Source organism: Pristiophorus japonicus, chromosome 30 (assembly GCF_044704955.1).
Source record: "Pristiophorus japonicus isolate sPriJap1 chromosome 30, sPriJap1.hap1, whole genome shotgun sequence".
Taxonomy (NCBI): domain Eukaryota; kingdom Metazoa; phylum Chordata; class Chondrichthyes; family Pristiophoridae; genus Pristiophorus; species Pristiophorus japonicus.
Genome location: NC_092006.1, coordinates 1,831,999 through 1,854,816, shown reverse-complemented (window position 1 = coordinate 1,854,816; position 22,818 = coordinate 1,831,999). Strand labels below are relative to the sequence as shown.

Below are 22,818 nucleotides of genomic sequence, written 5' to 3'. Positions count from 1 at the left end.
TCCCTCAACCACTGTCTGTCCCACCTGTGACAGGGGACTGTGGCTCCCGTATTGGGACTGTTCAGCCACCTGAGGACTCATGTTCAGAGTGGAGGCAAGTCTTCCTCGATTCCGAGGGACTGCGTTTGATGATCTAAACAGCTTGTAGTTATACTGTGCATTTAAAGTAGTGAAATATCTCGTGGCACTTCACAGGAGCGTAAATCAGACATCATCTGACACGGAGCCACAGAAGGAGGTATGAGGGACAGGTGGCCATAAGCTGGGTCAGAGAGGGAGGTTTTAAGGAGCGTCTTGAAGGAGGAGAGAGAGAGAGAGAGACGGAGAGGTTTCGGGAGAGCTCCATTGAACGCCCGTTGATCCTGTGAGCTGAGCAAACTGCTTCATGCCCCGAGTGTCACACGCCAGCTGGAGTGAGCCGACAAGTCAGCATTGCTTGCGTGCCGGAGATTAAGATGTGAATGAAGGAAGCTATTCCGGGCTACGGGTCACACCAGCCTCTGTAACTGCCGGCTTATTATCCCAGGGACTGGCAGGTGATGGGCGACCCCGCCCCCGTCAGCCAGCAGGGGTGTGAGTGAAGCAGCGATTTATAAAGCCCCCCCCAGCCCACAGGGAACGGGAGAGCACTGGGCCCTGTCTGCGAATGTGCCAGCTATGTGACATCTTTAATTGGCCCCTGTCGCCCCAGTAATACAGTGAAGTATTTGCTGTCAGCCGTGTCTCCCCCCTGGGATCGTCTCCCTCGCTCAATGGGCCCTGGGGTAACAACCCCTTCGGATAACACTGCGGCAAATGCAGTATAACGTGGATAAATGTGAAGTTATCCACTTTGGTAGGAAAAACGTAAGGGCAAAGAATGTTCCCGATGTTGGGGAAGTCCAGAACCAGGGGTCACAGTCTAAGGATAAGGGGGAAGCCATTTAGGACCGAGATGAGGAGAAACTTCTTCACTCAGAGAATTGTGAACCTGTGGAATTCTCTACCGCAGAGAGTTGTTGAGGCCAGTTCGTTAGATATATTGAAGAGGGAGTTAGATGCGGCCCTTACGGCTAAAGGGATCAAGGGATATGGAGAGAAAGCAGGAATGGGGTACTGAGGGAATGATCAGCCATGATCATATTGAATGGTGGTGCAGGCTCGAAGGGCCGAATGGCCTGCTCCTGCACCTATTTTCCATGTTTCTATGTAAAGTATTATTGACATGGTGATGGCTTGCGATGTGTCGATGTACAGAGGGACCTGGGTGGCCTTGTACACCAGTCACTGAAAGTTGGCATGCAGGTACAGCAAGCAGTTAGGAAGGCCAATGGTATGTTGGCCTTCATAGCGAGAGGATTTGAGTACAGGGGCAGGGAGGGTGTTACTACAGTTGTACAGGGCCTTGGTGAGACCTCACCTGGAGTATTGTGAGCAGTTCTGGTCTCCTTACCTAAGGAAGGATATACTTGCCACAGAGGGAGTGCAGCGAAGGTTCACCAGACTGATTCCTGGGATGGCAGGACTGTGTATGAGGAGAGACTGGATCGACTGGGCCTGTATTCACCGGAGTTTAGAAGAATGAGAGGGGATCTCATTGAAAGGTATAAAATTCTGACGGGGTTGGACAGACTGGATGCAGGGAGGATGTTTCCCCGGGGCTGGGAAGTCTAGAACAAGGGGTCACAGTCTCAGGATACAGGGCAGGAAATTTAGGAGCGAGATGAGGAGAAATGTTTTCACTCCGAGGGAGGTGAACCTGTGGAATTCTCTACCACAGAAGGCTGTGGAGGCCGAGTCACTGAATATATTTAAGAGGGAGATAGATAGATTTCTAGAAACAAAAGGCATCAAGGGGTATGGGGAGAAAGCGGGAATATGGTGTTGGGATAGAGGATCAGCCATGATCATATTGAATGGTGGTGCAGACTCGAAGGGCCGAATGGCCTACTCCTGCTCCTATTTTCTCTGTTAACCACGGCAACCCGCATTTATATTGCGCCTAGAATGTCCCACAGTGCTTCACGGGGTGCGATTATCAATCTCGATTTGACACCGAGACAGGAGGAGATATTAGGGATAGGAGCTGGGTCACAGAGGAGGGGGGGCGGGGTTTAAGGAGCGTCTTACAGGAAGAGAGAGGCGGAGAGGTTTAGGGAGGGAGTTCCAGAGCTTGGGGCCCAGGCAACAGAAGGCCCGGCCGCCGATGGTGGAGTGATTATAATCAGGGATGGTCAAGAGGGCAGAATTAGAGGAGCGTAGACATCTCGGGGGGTTGTGGGGCTGGAGGGGGTTACAGAGATAGGGAGGGGTGTAGGGGCTGGAAGGGGTTACAGAGATAGGGAGGGGTGTAGGGGCTGGAGGAGGTTAGAGAGATAGGGAGGGGTGTAGGGCTGGAGGAGGTTACAGAGATAGGGAGGGGTGTAGGGCTGGAGGGGGTTACAGAGATAGGGAGGGGTGTAGGGCTGGAGGGAGTTACAGAGATAGGGAGGGTGTGGGGCTGGAGAAGGTTAGAGATAGGGAGGGGTGTCGAGGCTGGAGGAGGTTACAGAGATAGGGAGGGGTGTAGGGGCTGGAGGGGGTTACAGAGATAGGGAGAGTGTGGGGCTGGAGGAGGTTAGAGATAGGGAGGAGTGTAGGGGCTGGAGAAGGTTACAGAGATAGGGAGTGGTGTAGGGGCTGGAGGGGGTTACAGAGATAGGGAGGGGTGTAGGGGCTGGAGCAGGTTACAGAGATAGGGAGGGGTGTAGGGGCTGGAGGGGGTTACAGAGATAGGGAGGGGTGTAGGGGTTGGAGGGGGTTACAGAGACAGGGAGGGGTGTAGGGGCTGGAGGGGGTTACAGAGATAGGGAGGGGTGTAGGGGCTGGAAGGGATTACAGAGATAGGGAGGGGTGTAGGGGCTGGAGGAGGTTAGAGAGATAGGGAGAGGTGTAGGGGCTGGAGGGGGTTACAGAGATAGGGAGGGGTGTAGGGCTGGAGGAGGTTACAGAGATAGGGAGGGGTGTAGGGCTGGAGGGAGTTACAGAGATAGGGAGGGTGTGGGGCTGGAGAAGGTTAGAGATAGGGAGGGGTGTCGAGGCTGGAGGAGGTTACAGAGAGAGGGAGTGGTGTAGGGGCTGGAGGGGGTTACAGAGATAGGGAGGAGTGTAGGGGCTGGAGGGGGTTACAGAGATAGGGAGGGGTGTAGGGCTGGAGGGGGTTACAGAGATAGGGAGGGGTGTAGGGACTGGAGGGGGTTACAGAGATAGGAAGGGGTTGGAGGAACTGTCTGTCTCCCTCTCCCTCTCTCTCTCTGTCTCTCTCTGTCTCCCTCCCTCTCAGAAAGCCTGCTCCACTGTGGGACCCTGTGATGAAATGTGTGATCAGCCTCTAACCCTGCTATGAGAATGCTGAGAGAGGACCTGTCTGTCGGTAGATGGGATTAGTGCTGAGTTCCCGGGCCCCCGACCCTTAACCCCTGACCCCCAGGGAGGCTTACAGCTGCTGGCTGCTATTCTTGACAGACTGACCCCTGACCCTGGCCGACAACAGGTCCCGTCAGTCCCAGAGCTCTGGAATTCGTAGACACGCTGTGTGATCCAAACTAATCCCACTGCCCCGCTCTCTCCCCATAGCTCTGTATCAATCCCAAACTAATCCCACTGCCCCATTCTCTCCCCGTAGCCCTGTATCAATCCCAAACTAATCCCACTGCCCCGATCTCTCCCCATAGCTCTGTATCAATCCCAAACTAATCCCACTGCCCCGCTCTCTCCCCATAGCCCTGTATCAATCCCAAACTAATCCCACTGCCCCGCTCTCTCCCCATAGCCCTGTATCAATCCCCAAACTAATCCCACTGCCCCGCTCTCTCCCCATAGCCCTGTATCAATCCCCAAACTAATCCCACTGCCCCGCTCTCTCCCCATAGTCCTGTATCAATCCCCAAACTAATCCCACTGCCCCGCTCTCTCCCCATAGCCCTGTATCAATCCCCAAACTAATCCCACTGCCCCGCTCTCTCCCCATAGTCCTGTATTAATCCCCAAACTCATCCCACTGCCCCGCTCTCTCCCCATAGCCCTGTATCAATCCCAAACTAATCCCACTGCCCCGCTCTCTCCCCATAGCCCTGTATCAATCCCAAACTAATCCCACTGCCCCGCTCTCTCCCCATAGCCCTGTATCAATCCCCAAACTAATCCCACTGCCCCGCTCTCTCCCCATAGCCCTGTATCAATCCCCAAACTAATCCCACTGCCCCGCTCTCTCCCCATAGTCCTGTATCAATCCCCAAACTAATCCCACTGCCCCGCTCTCTCCCCATAGCCCTGTATCAATCCCAAACTAATCCCACTGCCCCGCTCTCTCCCCATAGCCCTGTATCAATCCCCAAACTAATCCCACTGTCCCGCTCTCTCCCCATAGTCCTGTATCAATCCCCAAACTAATCCCACTGCCCCGCTCTCTCCCCATAGCCAGTACTGAGGGAGCACCGCACTGTCGGAGGGGCAGTACTGAGGGAGCCCCGCACTGTTGGAGGGGCAGTACTGAGGGAGTGCCGCACTGTTGGAGGGGCAGTACTGAGGGAGCGCTGCACTGTCGGAAGGGCAGTACTGAGGGAGCCCCGCACTGTTGGAGGTGCCGTCTTTCGGATGAGACGTTAAACCGAGGCCCCGTCTGCCCTCTCGGGTGGATGTAAAAGATCCCGGGGCCACTATTGGAAGAAGAGCAGGGGGAGTTCTCCCCGGTGTCCTGGGGCCAATATTTATCCCTCAACCAACATCACTAAAACAGATGATCCGGGTCATTGTCACATCGCTGTGTGTGGGAGCTTGCTGTGCGCAAATTGAGCTGCCGCGTTTCCCACAATGCAACAGTGACCACACTCCAAAACTACTTCATTGGCTGTGAGGTGCTTTGGGACGCCCTGAGGTGAGTGAAAGGTGCTATAGAAATGTAAACTTGTGCCTGTCTCTCCCGGAACGTCCCGGGGCTGGCGATGATGTCTGTTCTCCAGCCGTTGGTTTCTCCAGTCCTGGCCCAAAGTCTCCGCAGAATGGAAATCGGGGGGTGGGGCGAGGGTCTCGGGGTCTGGGCCTCCGCTCACCTCAAACCACCCCCACCCCCGACACTTCCCCCAGTCGCGGTGCCCATTCCTGCCATTGAGGTTCCGGTCTCCACAGGGAACGGGTTTTCGCCGGGACAACAGAGCGATAGACACAGAGCATCGCCTGAGCAGCGGGGACTCTGGCTGATTTGCTTTGATGTTAACCCCCCCCCCCCGCCTCGCCCTGTCGAGGTTAAGGCAGCGTGTGTCGAGGGTCCGGGAGGCGGAGGACATGCTGGGAACTTTGGGGTGACCAATGGCCTGTGGCCACCGGCTCAGGCGATTTGGAACCACGGGTCGAGGGCCAAACAGCTTTGCGTTTAGAGCGCCCCTTTCACCGTGCCGAGGCGCGGACAGGAGCGTTACCCCGCCCACCGTTACGGAGGCGGCAGCTCGGTCCCACCGTCACACTTTCCAGAACGTTCCATCCAGCCGCCGGTCAGGGAGCGTCGATCGCGAGCATGCGCCTTCCCCGTGACTCTCTCCCCCCCCCCCCCAGGGCCCCTCACCGGGGTCCGGGGAACCCCCCCCTGGTTGGCAGACGTCCCCCGGGCCGCCTTTCGTCACGGGCGCTGGCCGGCTGCTCGGCCGCAGTGTGCATCGCGGCGGAGCACGATACTCGCTCCCACCCGCGCCCCCCCCCGCCCGGACCACAATGCTGCCCCACCCCCCACACGGCAGCAGGGGCCCACTGGGGACCCTTCCCCTGCCGAAAACCAAGCTCATATTTTGCAAATTACGCAATATTCACAGCACGGACACAGACCATTCGGCCCATCGGCTCCGTGCCAGGGTTTATGCTCCAACCAGCCCCCTCCCACCCCTCTCCATCTCACCCCATCACCATATCCTTCTCCCCCATGTGTTTATCCAGCTTCCCCTTAAATACATCGATACTATTCACCTCAACCCCTCCCTGTGGCAGCGAGTTCCACATTCTCACCCCTCTCTGGGTAAAGAAGTTTCTCCTGAATTCCCCGTTGGGTTTATCAGTGACTGTCTGATATTGATGGCCCCTGGTTCTGGTCTCCCCCACAAGGGGGAACACTCTCTACGTCTCCCCTGTCGACACCCCTTCATATTTTAAAGATTTCTATCAGAAAAGAGACCCAGACTTTGCTGATAGTTATAACTTTTCAGTTCTGGTATTATTCTTGTGAATCTATTTTGCACCATCTTCCCTAGTACCTCTATATCCTTTTTGTATTATGGAGACCAGAACTGTGCACGGTGCTCCCAGTGTGGTCTAACCCAGGTATATGGAGAGCAGAACTGTGCACGGTGCTCCCAGTGTGGTCTAACCCAGGTATATGGAGACCAGAACTGTGCACGGTGCTCCCAGTGTGGTCTAACCCAGGTATATGGAGACCAGAACTGTGCACGGTGCTCCAAGTGTGGTCTAACCCAGGTATATGGAGACCAGAACTGTGCACAGTGCTCCAAGTGTGGTCTAACCCAGGTATATGGAGACCAGAACTGTGCACAGTGCTCCAAGTGTGGTCTAACCCAGGTATATGGAGACCAGAACTGTGCACAGTGCTCCAAATGTGGTCTAACCCAGGTATATGGAGACCAGAACTGTGCACGGTGCTCCCAGTGTGGTCTAACCCAGGTATACGGAGACCAGAACTGTGCACGGTGCTCCAAGTGTGGTCTAACCCAGGTATATGGAGACCAGAACTGTGCACGGTGCTCCAAGTGTGGTCTAACCCAAGTATATGGAGACCAGAACTGTGCACGGTGCTCCAAGTGTGCTCTAAGTACTCAGTCTTTACCGATAGTTATAAACTCTCAGTTCTGGTACCCCGCTGGTAAACCTGTTGTACGTGCCCCAGTGCCGCGATGTCCTGATTTCATGGCGACCAGGACTGTGATCGGAAGTGGACGCAATAAATTAACACAGGGAAAGCAATGTGATCAGAAATGTATATTTAAAATAATGTAGTAAACTTCTTTACAACAAATATAGTGCAGGAGTTCACAGTTGAACTTCCGATTTAATATTTTTTTTTTGTGTATAATATACAAGCGTCACCGTACAGCACAGGGGAGAGAGACAACGTGACACTCGCTCCCGCACACACACGCTCGCTCTCGCACACGCACACACACGCTGCCGTATCAGAATAAAACTATCTGCAACTTTATTTAATGATTGTCTTTACAGGAGGGGAGCCCCGAGGTGGGGGGGGGGGGGGGGTGAGGGTAGGCGGGGGCCCAGTCGCTGGGCCCCTCCGCCGGCCCTCGAGGCCACACCCCATGTCCGCTCCCGCTCCCGCTCCCCCCGCCCCTCGCGTCCCGCCAACCGCGGGATTCCTGGGAGCGCGATGGGCTCGCTCCTGGCCGCGCCCCGATTGGGTGACCCACGACTGTCCAAACAGCCGTTAACTCCTCTCCCCCCCCCCCCCCCTCCCCCCCGGGGCCCCCACCGCCCCAGTCACCACGGCGATGGAAGAAAAGCAGCTGCTTCTTGTTAAATGCCCCCCCCCCCCCCGCCCGCTCTGGATTAACCGTTAATTCCAGGGCGGTTCACGCACTGTCGCTTCCTCGCCACGGACGGTCGCAGAGCTTCCCGCCCGGCTGGTTCTTATTTTTCCAAGACTTCTTCATCCCCCCCCCACCCCGCCCGACCCTCGCCCCGAATGCGGGGAGCCGACGCGTGGGGCGTGGGGAGGAACGGGGGCAACAGAGCCCGGGGGGTTGCTCCGAGGCTCTGCTTCGGAGTTGGGTGGGAGGGTTCGAAGGGGGAGCACGGTGAGATAGGAGGGGCTGAGGGGCACCTCAAACCTCATCGTCCCCTCGGGGTCGACCGACTGAAGGGTGTGTGAGGGAGGGGCGTCACCTATCAGCCCCAAACCGCACCCCCACCCCCCCCCACTCACTGGACCCCTCCCCCACCAGCCCGAGTTATCTGGAAGGGATCGGTTTCTCGCTCCCTCTTCCCTCCTTCACTCCCTCGCTCCCTCCCTCCGCCGCGCTCTCTCTCTCTCTCTCTCTCTCCCTTCCGTTTGCGGATCCCGCTCGAGGTCGGCGATTGCGCGTAGACCCATCGGCTGGGCCGCGGGGCGGGGTGGGGTCCCACTGCGGTTAACTCTCAATATAAACTCTCTCGCCAAAAATAGAGATTTCTTTCCACAGTCAGTGGCTGGTACCAAGGGCCAGGGGCAAACAGCGGGGGGAATAAGATCCACCACCGCCCCACCCCCCACACATCCCCCTGCGCCCCCCCCCCCCCCACCACTGGGACTGGGAATTGAGCTGGTCGGCCAGGACATGCAGCGCAACCCCCCCTGGTGTTGGGAGCCAGCTGAGCAACCAATGATTGTCTCAGGACTCCTCCTCCTCGATCAATACTGACACTGGGGTCCTTCACACCCACCCGAGAGGGCAGGCGGGGCCTCGGGTTTAACGTCTCATCGAAAGACGGCCCCTCCGACAGTGCGGCGCTCCCTCAGTACTGCCCCTCCGACAGTGCGGCACTCCCTCAGTCCCACCCCTCCGACAGTGCGGGGCTCCCTCAGTACTGCCCCTCCGACAGTGCGGCGCTCCCTCAGTACTGCCCCTCCGACAGTGAGGCGCTCCCTCAGTACTGCCCCTCCGACAGTGCGGGGCTCCCTCAGCACTGCCCCTCCGACAGTGCGGCCCTCCCTCAGTACTGCCCCTCCGACAGTGCGGCGCTCCCTCAGTACTGCCCCTCCGACAGTGCGCCGTTCCCTCAGTACTGCCCCTCCAACAGTGCGGCCCTCCCTCAGTACTGCCCCTCCGACAGTGCGTCGCTCCCTCAGTACTGCCCCTCCGACAGTGCAGTGCGGCACTCCCTCAGTACTGCCCCTCCGACAGTGCGGCACTCCCTCAGTACTGCCCCTCCGACAGTGCGGCGCTCCCTCAGTACCGCCCCTCCGACAGTGCGGCGCTCCCTCAGTACTGCCCCTCCGACAGTGCGGCACTCCCTCAGTACTGCCCCTCCGACAGTGCGTCGCTCCCTCAGTACTGCCCCTCCGACAGTGCAGTGCGGCACTCCCTCAGTACTGCCCCTCCGACAGTGCGGGGCTCCCTCAGTACCGCCCCTCCGACAGTGCGGCGCTCCCTCAGTACCGCCCCTCCGACAGTGCGGCACTCCCTCAGTACTGCCCCTCCGACAGTGCGGCGCTCCCTCAGTACTGCCCCTCCGACAGTGTGGAAGAGTTTGACGGCCCGTGTCACTTTGAGGGGGGGTGGGGGTGGGGGGGGGGCGATGTTGGGTGGCTGGCGCGGGAGATTCTGCCCGAGAGAAGACCCACATCCCGCAGAGCTCTCGAAACGCTCCCAGAGAGTTACCCGCAAGCGAGTACCCAATGCTCCCTGACCAGCCCAAGCCGGCCCGGGCCCCCAGTCCCCACCGCAGTGTCGCTCACTCACCCGCCAAACGCCCCCCCCACCCCCGCCCCCCCCAGCTCCCGCGCGCTCGTGAGAAGCGGGCGCGAGATTCGCCCGCCCCGGAGACAAGACCGTGCAGCTGCCCACCGCGGGAATCAGTGCCTCCTTCACAGCATTATGAAAAATATACAGAATTTTACATTTTTGTATTCCAAGCCTCCCCAGAGAAAATAAAACTTCAAACGACGATCGCGGTGCGTTTTGTGTCAGACGCGCGACATTCCCTGAACCACAATATATTAGCTCCAACTCTCCCCAGCCCCCTGCCCTCTCCCAGGTCCACCCCAACACTGGCTCCAAGTTTCTTTGTGTGTGTGTTGTGTTTATTTCCTCTTAATATGTCGACATGCAATTTTTTTAAACTGTTAAAAAGAACGCTATCATTCTGACAATAAATTAGCTACTGTATTTGCCCGTTTGCCGGTCGCTCTCTGCCCCCGGCCTCTTGCCCGCCCACCCCTCACTCACCGTCACACACTCGCAATTTGCAAACTCTCGCCTCCGATGGCAAAGCCTAAATATCGCCGGTCTCTCCTTAAAAAACGCTATACTCTATACAGTATCCTGGGACAGCACTTGTTAAAAAAACACGCTCACACTCACACACACACACACACACACACACGATATAATCCTAGCATTCAATAACTTAAATAATCCTCAGGGGAGCTGGGCGCGAGGGGGAGGGGGCTGGGAGGGGGAGAGCGCGGCAAGGGGAGAGAGAGAGGGAGGGGAGGGAGAGAGGGAGGGAAGGGGAGAGAGAGAGGGAGAGTGAGCGGGGGGGAAAAAGAGTGAGGGGGGAGGGAGGGGGAGAGATGGGGGGGGGGGCGCTGGGGGTGTGGGGGGAGGGGGAACGGGAGAGAGAGAGGGAGGGAGAGTGAGGGGGGGAGGAAGGGGGAGGGGGGTGCTGGGGGTGTGGGGGGAGGGAGGAGAGAGTGAGGGGGGGGAGGGAGGGGGAGGGGGGCGCTGGGGGTGTGGGGGGAGGGAGGAGAGAGTGAGGGGGGGAGGGAGGGGGAGGGGGGCGCTGGGGGTGTGGGGGGGAGGGAGAGAGGGAGGGGAGAGAGTGAGAGGGGGAGGGAGGGGAGGAGGGGGCGCTTGGGGAGTGGGGGGAGGGGAGAGAGTGAGGTGGGGAGGGGGAGAGGCGCTGGGGGTGTGGGGGGGAGGAGGGAAAGAGTGAGGGGGGGAGGGAAGGGGAGGGGGGGGCGCTGGGTGTGGGGGGAGGGGGGAGAGAGTGAGGGGGGGCGCTGGGGATGTGGGGCGAGGGGGTAGAGAGTGAGGGAGGGGGAGGGGTTGCACTGGGGATGTGGGGGGAGGGGAGGGGGGGCGCTGGGGGGGTGGGGGGAGAGAGTGAGGGGGGAGGGAGGGGAGGGAGGCGCTGGGGGTGGGGGGAGGGGGGAGAGAGTGAGGGGGGGGAGGGGGTGCTGGGGGTGCGGGGAGGGGGGAGAATGGGAGGGACGGAGGTTGCCATCAGCCCTCACTACACGACAGACACCGAGGATCACCGGCCTCCAGCTCTGGTGCTGACCTGGGGCCAAATCCCAGAGATAGCCGGGGCCAGTGGGTGGCAACAACAGTTTAATTTGCCAACCGGGTAACACTGAGCTTCAGGAGTGGGCGGGGCGGGGAAAAGGACCTGGGGGGGGGGGGGGGGGGGGAGGTACGGATGGGGTTTCGCGACCAGCCGCAGGGGCGGGGCGAATCGCGGCGCGTGCGGCTCACAGGCGGCCATTTTAAGATGGCCTGGCTCCGCGGTATGCCTTCAACTTGCGCCAAGTGTTGAACCAACATCAAAAGGCCAGGTTTACCCGGCGATAGGACAGGGGACGGGCGATTATTGCGGGAGACCAACACTTGGTGGAAACAGCCCCGATTCTCGTCTTTGGTTACAGACGGTGGGTTGACCAATTGCCCCCGGAAGTCAGACATTGCGATGTTCACCGGGTAGCTTGGGTGCAACGCGGAGATTTCGCCCTCCCTTCCATCACTCGGGGGCAGTCAAGGTAAAAGCCCCTTACCCCTCTCGCTTTCTCTCACTCCATCCCACCCCTCCCTTCAACCACCACCCCCCCTCCCCGCTCTCTGCCCCTCACTCTCGCTCCCTCTCTCCATCCCACCTCTCTCTCCCTCTCAAGGAGAGGGAGGGAGAGGGGGCAGGACCGAGAGAGGGAGCGGGGTATGGATGGACGGAGAAAGGGACGGAGTGCGAAAGCGAGGGAGGGAGGGAGGGAGGAATGGAGGGAGGGACCAAGGGAGAGAGCGAGGCAGGGAGCGAGGGATGGAGGGAGGGACGGAGGAGGGAGCAACGGAGGGAGGGATGGAGGGAGGGAGCGAGGGAGGGAGACAGGGAGGGAGGGAGAGAGGGAACGAGGCAGTGACGTAGGGAGGAATGGAGGGAGGGAGAGAGCGGCGGAGAGAGGGAGCAACGGAAGGAGGGAGGGAGAGAGGGATGGAGGGAGGGAGAGAGCGACGGAGAGAGGGACGGAGAGAGCAAGTGAGGGAGAGAGCGATGGAGCAAGGGAGGGAGGGACGGAGAGAGGGAGCGAGGAAGAGAGGGACGGAGGGAGTGACAGAGAGAGCGATGGAGGGAGGGAGAGAGCGACTGAGGGAGAGAGCGACTGAGGGAGGGAGCGACTGAGGGAGAGAGCGACTGAGGGAGGGAGCGACTGAGGGAGGGAGCGAGGGAAGGCGGGGTGTGGGGGGGGCGTTAGGTCACCCAGGCGTCCATACGCATGCGTTTGATGGAGGAGTTCTCCCCCTCCTCGCTCCCCTCCCGCATCAGTCCGCTGGGGGAGGCGTATCCCACTCGACCTTCATCCCGCTCGCTGCCCTCGAAAGAGCTGCAGTTGCTGCTCAGGCTGTCAGCGGGCGATCGCCCCGTGTCGTGCTGCGTGAGCTGGAGGAAGCTGGAGGGAGTGGAGCGATCTCGTGTCGGCGACACGGGCTCAGACTTCACCTGTACGTCCAGGTTAGTGCCGACAGTCAGCGAGGAGAGCTGTGGTAACTGGTTCCCTGGTCCGACACTGCGGGGAGAGGAGAAAGGTGGTCTGGTCACACACTGTCCCATCACACACTCCCAGGGCAGGTACAGGGGGTTAGATACAGAGTAAAGCTCCCTCTACACTGTCCCATCAAACACTCCCAGGGCAGGTACAGGGGGTTAGATACAGAGTAAAGCTCCCTCTACACTGTCCCATCACACACTCCCAGGGCAGGTACAGGGGGTTAGATACAGAGTAAAGTTCCCTCTACACTGTCCCATCAAACACTCCCAGGGCAGGTACAGGGGGTTAGATACAGAGTAAAGCTCCCTCTACACTGTCCCATCAAACACTCCCAGGGCAGGTACAGGGGGTTAGATACAGAGTAAAGCTCCCTCTACATTGTCCCATCAAACACTCCCAGGGCAGGTACAGGGGGTTAGATACAGAGTAAAGCTCCCTCTACACTGTCCCATCAAACACTCCCAGGGCAGGTACAGGGGGTTAGATACAGAGTAAAGCTCCCTCTACACTGTCCCATCAAACACTCCCAGGGCAGGTACAGGGGGTTAGATACAGAGTAAAGCTCCCTCTACACTGTCCCATCAAACACTCCCAGGGCAGGTACAGGGGGTTAGATACAGAGTAAAGCTCCCTCTACATTGTCCCATCAAACACTCCCAGGGCAGGTACAGCACAGGGTTAGATACAGAGTAAAGCTCCCTCTACACTGTCCCATCACACACTCCCAGGGCAGGTACAGCACAGGGTTAGATACAGAGTAAAGCTCCCTCTACACTGTCCCATCAAACACTCCCAGGGCAGGTACAGCACGGGGTTAGATACAGGGTAAAGCTCCCTCTACACTGTCCCATCAAACACTCCCAGGGCAGGTACAGGGGGTTAGATACAGAGTAAAGCTCCCTCTACACTGTCCCATCAAACACTCCCAGGGCAGGTACAGGGGGTTAGATACAGAGTAAAGCTCCCTCTACATTGTCCCATCAAACACTCCCAGGGCAGGTACAGCACAGGGTTAGATACAGAGTAAAGCTCCCTCTACACTGTCCCATCACACACTCCCAGGGCAGGTACAGCACAGGGTTAGATACAGAGCAAAGCTCCCTCTACACTGTCCCATCAAACACTCCCAGGGCAGGTACAGTGGGTTAGATACAGATTAAAGCTCCCTCTACACTGTCCCATCAAACACCCCCAGGGCAGGTACAGCACAGGGTTAGATACAGAGTAAAGCTCCCTCTACACTGTCCCATCAAACACTCCCAGGGCAGGTACAGTGGGTTAGATACAGAGTAAAGCTCCCTCTACACTGTCCCATCAAACACTCCCAGGGCAGGTACAGGGGGTTAGATACAGAGTAAAGCTCCCTCTACACTGTCACATCACACACCCCCAGGGCAGGTACAGGGGGTTAGATACAGAGTAAAGCTCACTCTACACTGTCCCATCAAACACTCCCAGGGCAGGTACAAGGGGTTAGATACAGAGTAAAGCTCCCTCTACACTGTCCCATCAAACACTCCCAGGGCAGGTACAGCACAGGGTTAGATACAGAGTAAAGCTCACTCTACACTGTCCCATCAAACACTCCCAGGGCAGGTACAGGGGGTTAGATACAGAGTAAAGCTCCCTCTACACTGTCCCATCAAACACCCACAGGGCAGGTACAGCACGGGGTTAGATACAGAGTAAAGCTCCCTCTACAGGTACAGTGGGTTAGATACAAAGTAAAGCTCCCTCTACACTGTCCCATCAAACACTCCCAGGGCAGGTACAGTGGGTTAGATACAAAGTAAAGCTCCCTCTACACTGTCCCATCAAACACTCCCAGGGCAGGTACAGGGGGTTAGAAACAGAGTAAATCTCCCTCTACACTGTCCCCATCAAACACCCCCAGGGCAGGTACAGGGGGTTAGATACAGAGTAAAGCTCCCTCTACACTGTCCCATCAAACACCCACAGGGCAGGTACAGCACGGGGTTAGATACAGAGTAAAGCTCCCTCTACAGGTACAGTGGGTTAGATACAAAGTAAAGCTCCCTCTACACTGTCCCATCAAACACTCCCAGGGCAGGTACAGGGGGTTAGATACAGAGTAAAGCTCCCTCTACACTGTCCCATCAAACACTCCCAGGGCAGGTACAGGGGGTTAGAAACAGAGTAAATCTCCCTCTACACTGTCCCCATCAAACACTCCCAGTGCAGGTACAGTGGGTTAGATACAGAGTAAAGCTCCCTCTACACTGTCCCATCAAACACTCCCAGGGCAGGTACAGCACGGGGTTAGATACAGAGTAAGGCTCCCTCTACACTGTCCCATCAAACACTCCCAGGGCAGGTACAGGGGGTTAGATACAGAGTAAAGCTCCGTCTACACTGTCCCATCAAACACTCCCAGGGCAGGTACAGGGGGTTAGATACAGAGTAAAGCTCCGTCTACACTGTCCCATCAAACACTCCCAGGGCAGGTACAGGGGGTTAGATACAGAGTAAAGCTCCCTCTACACTGTCCCATCAAACACCCACAGGGCAGGTACAGGGGGTTAGATACAGAGTAAAGCTCCCTCTACACTGTCCCATCAAACACTCCCAGGGCAGGTACAGGGGGTTAGAAACAGAGTAAATCTCCCTCTACACTGTCCCCATCAAACACTCCCAGTGCAGGTACAGTGGGTTAGATACAGAGTAAAGCTCCCTCTACACTGTCCCATCAAACACTCCCAGGGCAGGTACAGCACGGGGTTAGATACAGAGTAAGGCTCCCTCTACACTGTCCCATCAAACACTCCCAGGGCAGGTACAGGGGGTTAGATACAGAGTAAAGCTCCCTCTACACTGTCCCATCAAACACTCCCAGGGCAGGTACAGGGGGTTAGATACAGAGTAAAGCTCCGTCTACACTGTCCCATCAAACACTCCCAGGGCAGGTACAGGGGGTTAGATACAGAGTAAAGCTCCCTCTACACTGTCCCATCAAACACCCCCAGGGCAGGTACAGGGGGTTAGATACAGAGTAAAGCTCCCTCTACACTGTCCCATCAAACACTCCCAGGGCAGGTACAGGGGGTTAGATACAGAGTAAAGCTCCCTCTACACTGTCCCATCAAACACTCCCAGGGCAGGTACAGGGGGTTAGATACAGAGTAAAGCTCCCTCTACACTGTCCCATCAAACACCCCCAGGGCAGGTACAGCACGGGGTTAGATACAGAGTAAAGCTCCCTCTACACTGTCCCATCAAATACTCCCAGGGTGGGTACAGGGGGTTAGATACAGAGTAAAGCTCCCTCTACACTGTCCCATCAAACACCCCCAGGGCAGGTACAGCACGAGGTTAGATACAGACTAAAGCTCCCTCTACACTGTCCCATCAAACACTCCCAGGGCAGGTACAGGGGGTTAGAAACAGAGTAAAGCTCCCTCTACACTGTCCGATCAAACACTCCCAGGGCAGGTACAGGGGGTTAGATACAGAGTAAAGCTCCCTCTACACTGTCCCATCAAACACCCCCAGGGCAGGTACAGCATGGGGCTAGATACAGAGTAAAGCTCCCTCTACACTGTCCCATCAAACACTCCCAGGGCAGGTACAGCCCGGGGTTAGATACAGAGTAAAGCTCCCTCCACACTGTCCCATCAAACACTCCCAGGGCAGGTACAGGGGGTTAGATACAGAGTAAAGCTCCGTCTACACTGTCCCATCAAACACTCCCAGGGCAGGTACAGGGGGTTAGATACAGAGTAAAGCTCCCTCTACACTGTCCCATCAAACACTCCCAGGACAGGTACAGGGGGTTTGATACAGAGTAAAGCTCCCTCTACACTGTCCCATCAAACACTCCCAGGGCAGGTACAGGGGGTTAGATACAGAGTAAAGCTCCCTCTACACTGTCCCATCAAACACTCCCAGGGCAGGTACAGCACGGGGTTAGATACAGAGTAAAGCTCCCTCTACACTGTCCAATCAAACATTCCCAGGGCAGGTACAGCACGGGGTTAGATACAGAGTAAAGCTCCCTCTACACTGTCCCATCAAACACTCCCAGGGCAGGTACAGCATGGGGTTAGATACAGAGTAAAGCTCCCTCTACACTGTCCCATCAAACACTCCCAGGGCAGGTACAGGGGGTTAGATACAGAGTAAAGCTCCGTCTACACTGTCCCATCAAACACTCCCAGGGCAGGTACAGGGGGTTAGATACAGAGTAAAGCTCCCTCTACACTGTCCCATCAAACACCCCCAGGGCAGGTACAGGGGGTTAGATACAGAGTAAAGCTCCCTCTACACTGTCCCATCAAACACTCCCAGGGCAGGTACAGGGGGTTAGATACAGAGTAAAGCTCCCTCTACACTGTCCCATCAAACACTCCCAGGGCAGGTACAGGGGGTTAGATACAGAGTAAAGCTCCCTCTACACTGTCCCATCAAACACCCCCAGGGCAGGTACAGCACGGGGTTAGATACAGAGTAAAGCTCCCTCTACACTGTCCCATCAAATACTCCCAGGGTAGGTACAGGGGGTTAGATACAGAGTAAAGCTCCCTCTACACTGTCCCATCAAACACCCCCAGGGCAGGTACAGCACGAGGTTAGATACAGAGTAAAGCTCCCTCTACACTGTCCCATCAAACACTCCCAGGGCAGGTACAGGGGGTTAGATACAGAGTAAAGCTCCCTCTACACTGTCCCATCAAACACCCCCAGGGCAGGTACAGCACGGGGTTAGATACAGAGTAAAGCTCCCTCTACACTGTCCCATCAAACACTCCCAGGGCAGGTACAGCATGGGGTTAGATACAGAGTAAAGCTCCCTCTACACTGTCCCATCAAACACTCCCAGGGCAGGTACAGGGGGCTAGATACAGAGTAAAGCTCCCTCTACACTGTCCCATCAAACACTCCCAGGGAAGGTACAGGGGGTTAGATACAGAGTAAAGCTCCCTCTACAATGTCCCATCAAACACTCCCAGGGCAGGTACAGGGGGTTAGATACAGAGTAAAGCTCCCTCTACACTGTCCCATCAAACACCCCCAGGGCAGGTACAGCACGGGGTTAGATACAGAGCTAAGCTCCCTCTACACTGTCCCATCAAACACTCCCAGGACAGGTACAGGGGGTTAGATACAGAGTAAAGCTCCCCCTACACTGTCCCATCAAACACTCCCAGGGCAGGTACAGCACGGGGTTAGATACAGAGTAAAGTTCCCTCTACACTGTCCCATCAAACACTCCCAGGGCAGGTACAGGGGGTTAGAAACAGAGTAAAGCTCCCTCTACACTGTCCCATCAAACACTCCCAGGGCAGGTACAGGGGGTTAGATACAGAGTAAAGCTTCCTCTACACTGTCCCATCAAACACCCCCAGGGCAGGTACAGCATGGGGCTAGATACAGAGTAAAGCTCCCTCTACACTGTCCCATCAAACACTCCCAGGGCAGGTACAGCCCGGGGTTAGATACAGAGTAAAGCTCCCTCTACACTGTCCCATCAAACACTCCCAGGGCAGGTACAGGGGGTTAGATACAGAGTAAAGCTCCGTCTACACTGTCCCATCAAACACTCCCAGGGCAGGTACAGCATGGGGTTAGATACAGAGTAAAGCTCCCTCTACACTGTCCCATCAAACACTCCCAGGACAGGTACAGGGGGTTTGATACAGAGTAAAGCTCCCTCTACACTGTCCCATCAAACACTCCCAGGGCAGGTACAGGGGGTTAGATACAGAGTAAAGCTCCCTCTACACTGTCCCATCAAACACTCCCAGGGCAGGTACAGCACGGGGTTAGATACAGAGTAAAGCTCCCTCTACACTGTCCAATCAAACATTCCCAGGGCAGGTACAGGACGGGGTTCGATACAGAATAAAGCTCCCTCTACACTGTCCCATCAAACACTCCCAGGGCAGGTACAGCATGGGGTTAGATACAGAGTAAAGCTCCCTCTACACTGTCCCATCAAACACTCCCAGGGCAGGTACAGAGGGTTAGATACAGAGTAAAGCTCCGTCTACACTGTCCCTTCAAACACTCCCAGGGCAGGTGCAGCACGGGGTTGGATACAGAGTAAAGCTCCCTCTACACTGTCCCATCAAACACTCCCAGGGCAGGTACAGGGGGTTAGGTACAGAGTAAAGCTCCGTCTACACTGTCCCATCAAACACTCCCAGGGCAGGTACAGGGGGTTAGATACAGAGTAAAGCTCCATCTACACTGTCCCATCAAACACTCCCAGGGCAGGTACAGGGGGTTAGATACAGAGTAAAGCTCCCTCTACACTGTCCCATCAAACATTCCCAGGGCAGGTACAGCACGGGGTTAGATACAGAGTAAAGCTCCCTCTACACTGTCCCATCAAACACCCCCAGGGCAGGTACAGCACGAGGTTAGATACAGAGTAAAGCTCCCTCTACACTGTCCCATCAAACACTCCCAGGGCAGGTACAGGGGGTTAGATACAGAGTAAAGCTCCCTCTACACTGTCCCATGAAACACCCCCAGGGCAGGTACAGCACGGGGTTAGATACAGAGTAAAGCTCCCTCTACACTGTCCCATCAAACACTCCCAGGGCAGGTACAGCATTGGGTTAGATACAGAGTAAAGCTCCCTCTACACTGTCCCATCAAACACTCCCAGGGCAGGTACAGGGGGCTAGATACAGAGTAAAGCTCCCTCTACACTGTCCCATCAAACACTCCCAGGGCAGGTACAGGGGGTTAGATACAGAGTAAAGCTCCCTCTACACTGTCCCATCAAACACTCCCAGGGCAGGTACAGGGGGTTAGATACAGAGTAAAGCTCCCTCTACACTGTCCCATCAAACACCCCCAGGGCAGGTACAGCACGGGGTTAGATACAGAGTTAAGCTCCCTCTACACTGTCCCATCAAACACTCCCAGGACAGGTACAGGGGGTTAGATACAGAGTAAAGCTCCCCCTACACTGTCCCATCAAACACTCCCAGGGCAGGTACAGCACGGGGTTAGATACAGAGTAAAGTTCCCTCGACACTGTCCCATCAAACACTCCCAGGGCAGGTACAGGGGGTTAGAAACAGAGTAAAGCTCCCTCTACACTGTCCCATCAAACACTCCCAGGGCAGGTACAGGGGGTTAGATACAGAGTAAAGCTTCCTCTACACTGTCCCATCAAACACCCCCAGGGCAGGTACAGCATGGGGCTAGATACAGAGTAAAGCTCCCTCTACACTGTCCCATCAAACACTCCCAGGGCAGGTACAGCCCGGGGTTAGATACAGAGTAAAGCTCCCTCTACACTGTCCCATCAAACACTCCCAGGGCAGGTACAGGGGGTTAGATACAGAGTAAAGCTCCGTCTACACTGTCCCATCAAACACTCCCAGGGCAGGTACAGCATGGGGTTAGATACAGAGTAAAGCTCCCTCTACACTGTCCCATCAAACACTCCCAGGACAGGTACAGGGGGTTTGATACAGAGTAAAGCTCCCTCTACACTGTCCCATCAAACACTCCCAGGGCAGGTACAGGGGGTTAGATACAGAGTAAAGCTCCCTCTACACTGTCCCATCAAACACTCCCAGGGCAGGTACAGCACGGGGTTAGATACAGAGTAAAGCTCCCTCTACACTGTCCAATCAAACATTCCCAGGGCAGGTACAGGACGGGGTTCGATACAGAGTAAAGCTCCCTCTACACTGTCCCATCAAACACTCCCAGGGCAGGTACAGCATGGGGTTAGATACAGAGTAAAGCTCCCTCTGCACTGTCCCATCAAACACTCCCAGGGCAGGTACAGAGGGTTAGATACAGAGTAAAGCTCCGTCTACACTGTCCCATCAAACACTCCCAGGGCAGGTGCAGCACGGGGTTGGATACAGAGTAAAGCTCCCTCTACACTGTCCCATCAAACACTCCCAGGGCAGGTACAGGGGGTTAGGTACAGAGTAAAGCTCCGTCTACACTGTCCCATCAAACACTCCCAGGGCAGGTACAGGGGGTTAGATATAGAGTAAAGCTCCATCTACACTGTCCCATCAAACACTCCCAGGGCAGGTACAGGGGGTTAGATACAGAGTAAAGCTCCCTCTACACTGTCCCATCAAACATTCCCAGGGCAGGTACAGCACGGGGTTAGATACAGAGTAAAGCTCCCTCTACACTGTCCCATCCAACACTCCCATGGCAGGTACAGCACGGGGTTAGATACAGAGTAAAGCTCCCTCTACACTGTCCCGTCAAATACTCCCAGGGCAGGTACAGCACGGGGTTAGATACAGAGTAAAGCTCCCTCTACACTGTCCCATCAAACACTCCCAGGGCAGGTACAGCACGGGGTTAGATACAAGTAAAGCTCCCTCTACACTGTCCCATCAAACACTCCCAGGGCAGGTACGGGGGGTTACATACAGAGTAAAGCTCCCTCTACACTGTCCCATCAAACACTCCCAGGGCAGGTACAGGGGGTTAGATACAGAGTGAAGCTCCCTCTACACTGTCCCATCAAACACTCCCAGGGCAGGTACAGGGGTTTAGATACAGCGTAAAGCTCTCTCCACACTGTCCCATCAAACACTCCCAGGGCAGGTACAGGGGGTTAGATACAGAGTAAAGCTCCCTCTACACTGTCCTATCAAACACTCCCAGGGCAGGTACAGGGGGTTAGATACAGAGTAAAGCTCCCTCTACACTGTCCCATCAAACATTCCCAGGGCAGGTACAGCACGGGGTTAGATACAGAGTAAAGCTCCCTCTACACTGTCCCATCCAACACTCCCATGGCAGGTACAGCACGGGGTTAGATACAGAGTAAAGCTCCCTCTGCACTGTCCCATCAAACACCCCCAGGGCAGGTACAGCACGAGGTTAGATACAGAGTAAAGCTCCCTCTACACTGTCCCATCAAACACTCCCAGGGCAGGTACAGGGGGTTAGATACAGAGTAAAGCTCCCTCGACACTGTCCCATCAAACACCCCCAGGGCAGGTACAGCACGGGGTTAGATACAGAGTAAAGCTCCCTCTACACTGTCCCATCAAACACTCCCAGGGCAGGTACAGCATGGGGTTAGATACAGAGTAAAGCTCCCTCTACACTGTCCCATCAAACACTCCCAGGGCAGGTACAGGGGGCTAGATACAGAGTAAAGCTCCCTCTACACTGTCCCATCAAACACTCCCAGGGCAGGTACAGTGGGTTAGATACAGAGTAAAGCTCCCTCTACACTGTCCCATCAAACACTCCCAGGGCAGGTACAGGGGGTTAGATACAGAGTAAAGCTCCCTCTACACTGTCCCATCAAACACCCCCAGGGCAGGTACAGCACGGGGTTAGATACAGAGTTAAGCTCCCTCTACACTGTCCCATCAAACACTCCCAGGACAGGTACAGGGTGTTAGATACAGAGTAAAGCTCCCCCTACACTGTCCCATCAAACACTCCCAGGGCAGGTACAGCACGGGGTTAGATACAGAGTAAAGTTCCCTCTACACTGTCCCATCAAACACTCCCAGGGCAGGTACAGGGGGTTAGAAACAGAGTAAAGCTCCCTCTACACTGTCCCATCAAACACTCCCAGGGCAGGTACAGGGGGTTAGATACAGAGTAAAGCTCCCTCTACACTGTCCCATCAAACACCCCCAGGGCAGGTACAGCATGGGGCTAGATACAGAGTAAAGCTCCCTCTACACTGTCCCATCAAACACTCCCAGGGCAGGTACAGCCCGGGGTTAGATACAGAGTAAAGCTCCCTCTACACTGTCCCATCAAACACTCCCAGGGCAGGTACAGCGGGTTAGATACAGAGTAAAGCTCCGTCTACACTGTCCCATCAAACACTCCCAGGGCAGGTACAGGGGGTTAGATACAGAGTAAAGCTCCCTCTACACTGTCCCATCAAACACTCCCAGGACAGGTACAGGGGGTTTGATACAGAGTAAAGCTCCCTCTACACTGTCCCATCAAACACTCCCAGGGCAGGTACAGGGGGTTAGATACAGAGTAAAGCTCCCTCTACACTGTCCCATGAAACACTCCCAGGGCAGGTACAGCACGGGGTTAGATACAGAGTAAAGCTCCCTCTACACTGTCCAATCAAACATTCTCAGGGCAGGTACAGCACGGGGTTAGATACAGAGTAAAGCTCCCTCTACACTGTCCCATCAAACACTCCCAGGGCAGGTACAGCATGGGGTTAGATACAGAGTAAAGCTCCCTCTACACTGTCCCATCAAACACTCCCAGGGCAGGTACAGGGGGTTAGATACAGAGTAAAGCTCCGTCTACACTGTCCCATCAAACACTCCCAGGGCAGGTACAGGGGGTTAGATACAGAGTAAAGCTCCCTCTACACTGTCCCA

At 56.1% G+C, this 22,818-nt stretch overlaps 1 protein-coding gene across 1 annotated transcript in view; it reads right to left on the bottom strand.

Annotated features, from left to right (window-relative positions):
- Positions 1 to 10,695: 10,695 nt before the first annotated feature.
- LOC139240076 (myocyte-specific enhancer factor 2D homolog) overlaps positions 10,696 to 22,818 on the bottom strand; it is a 43,272-nt gene continuing 31,149 nt past the window's right edge. Inside the window, exon 7 of the mRNA XM_070868450.1 lies at positions 10,696 to 12,505. Within this exon, the coding sequence (XP_070724551.1) occupies positions 12,190 to 12,505 (316 nt within the window). The 3' untranslated portion in view covers positions 10,696 to 12,189. The remainder of the gene's footprint in view (positions 12,506 to 22,818) is intronic.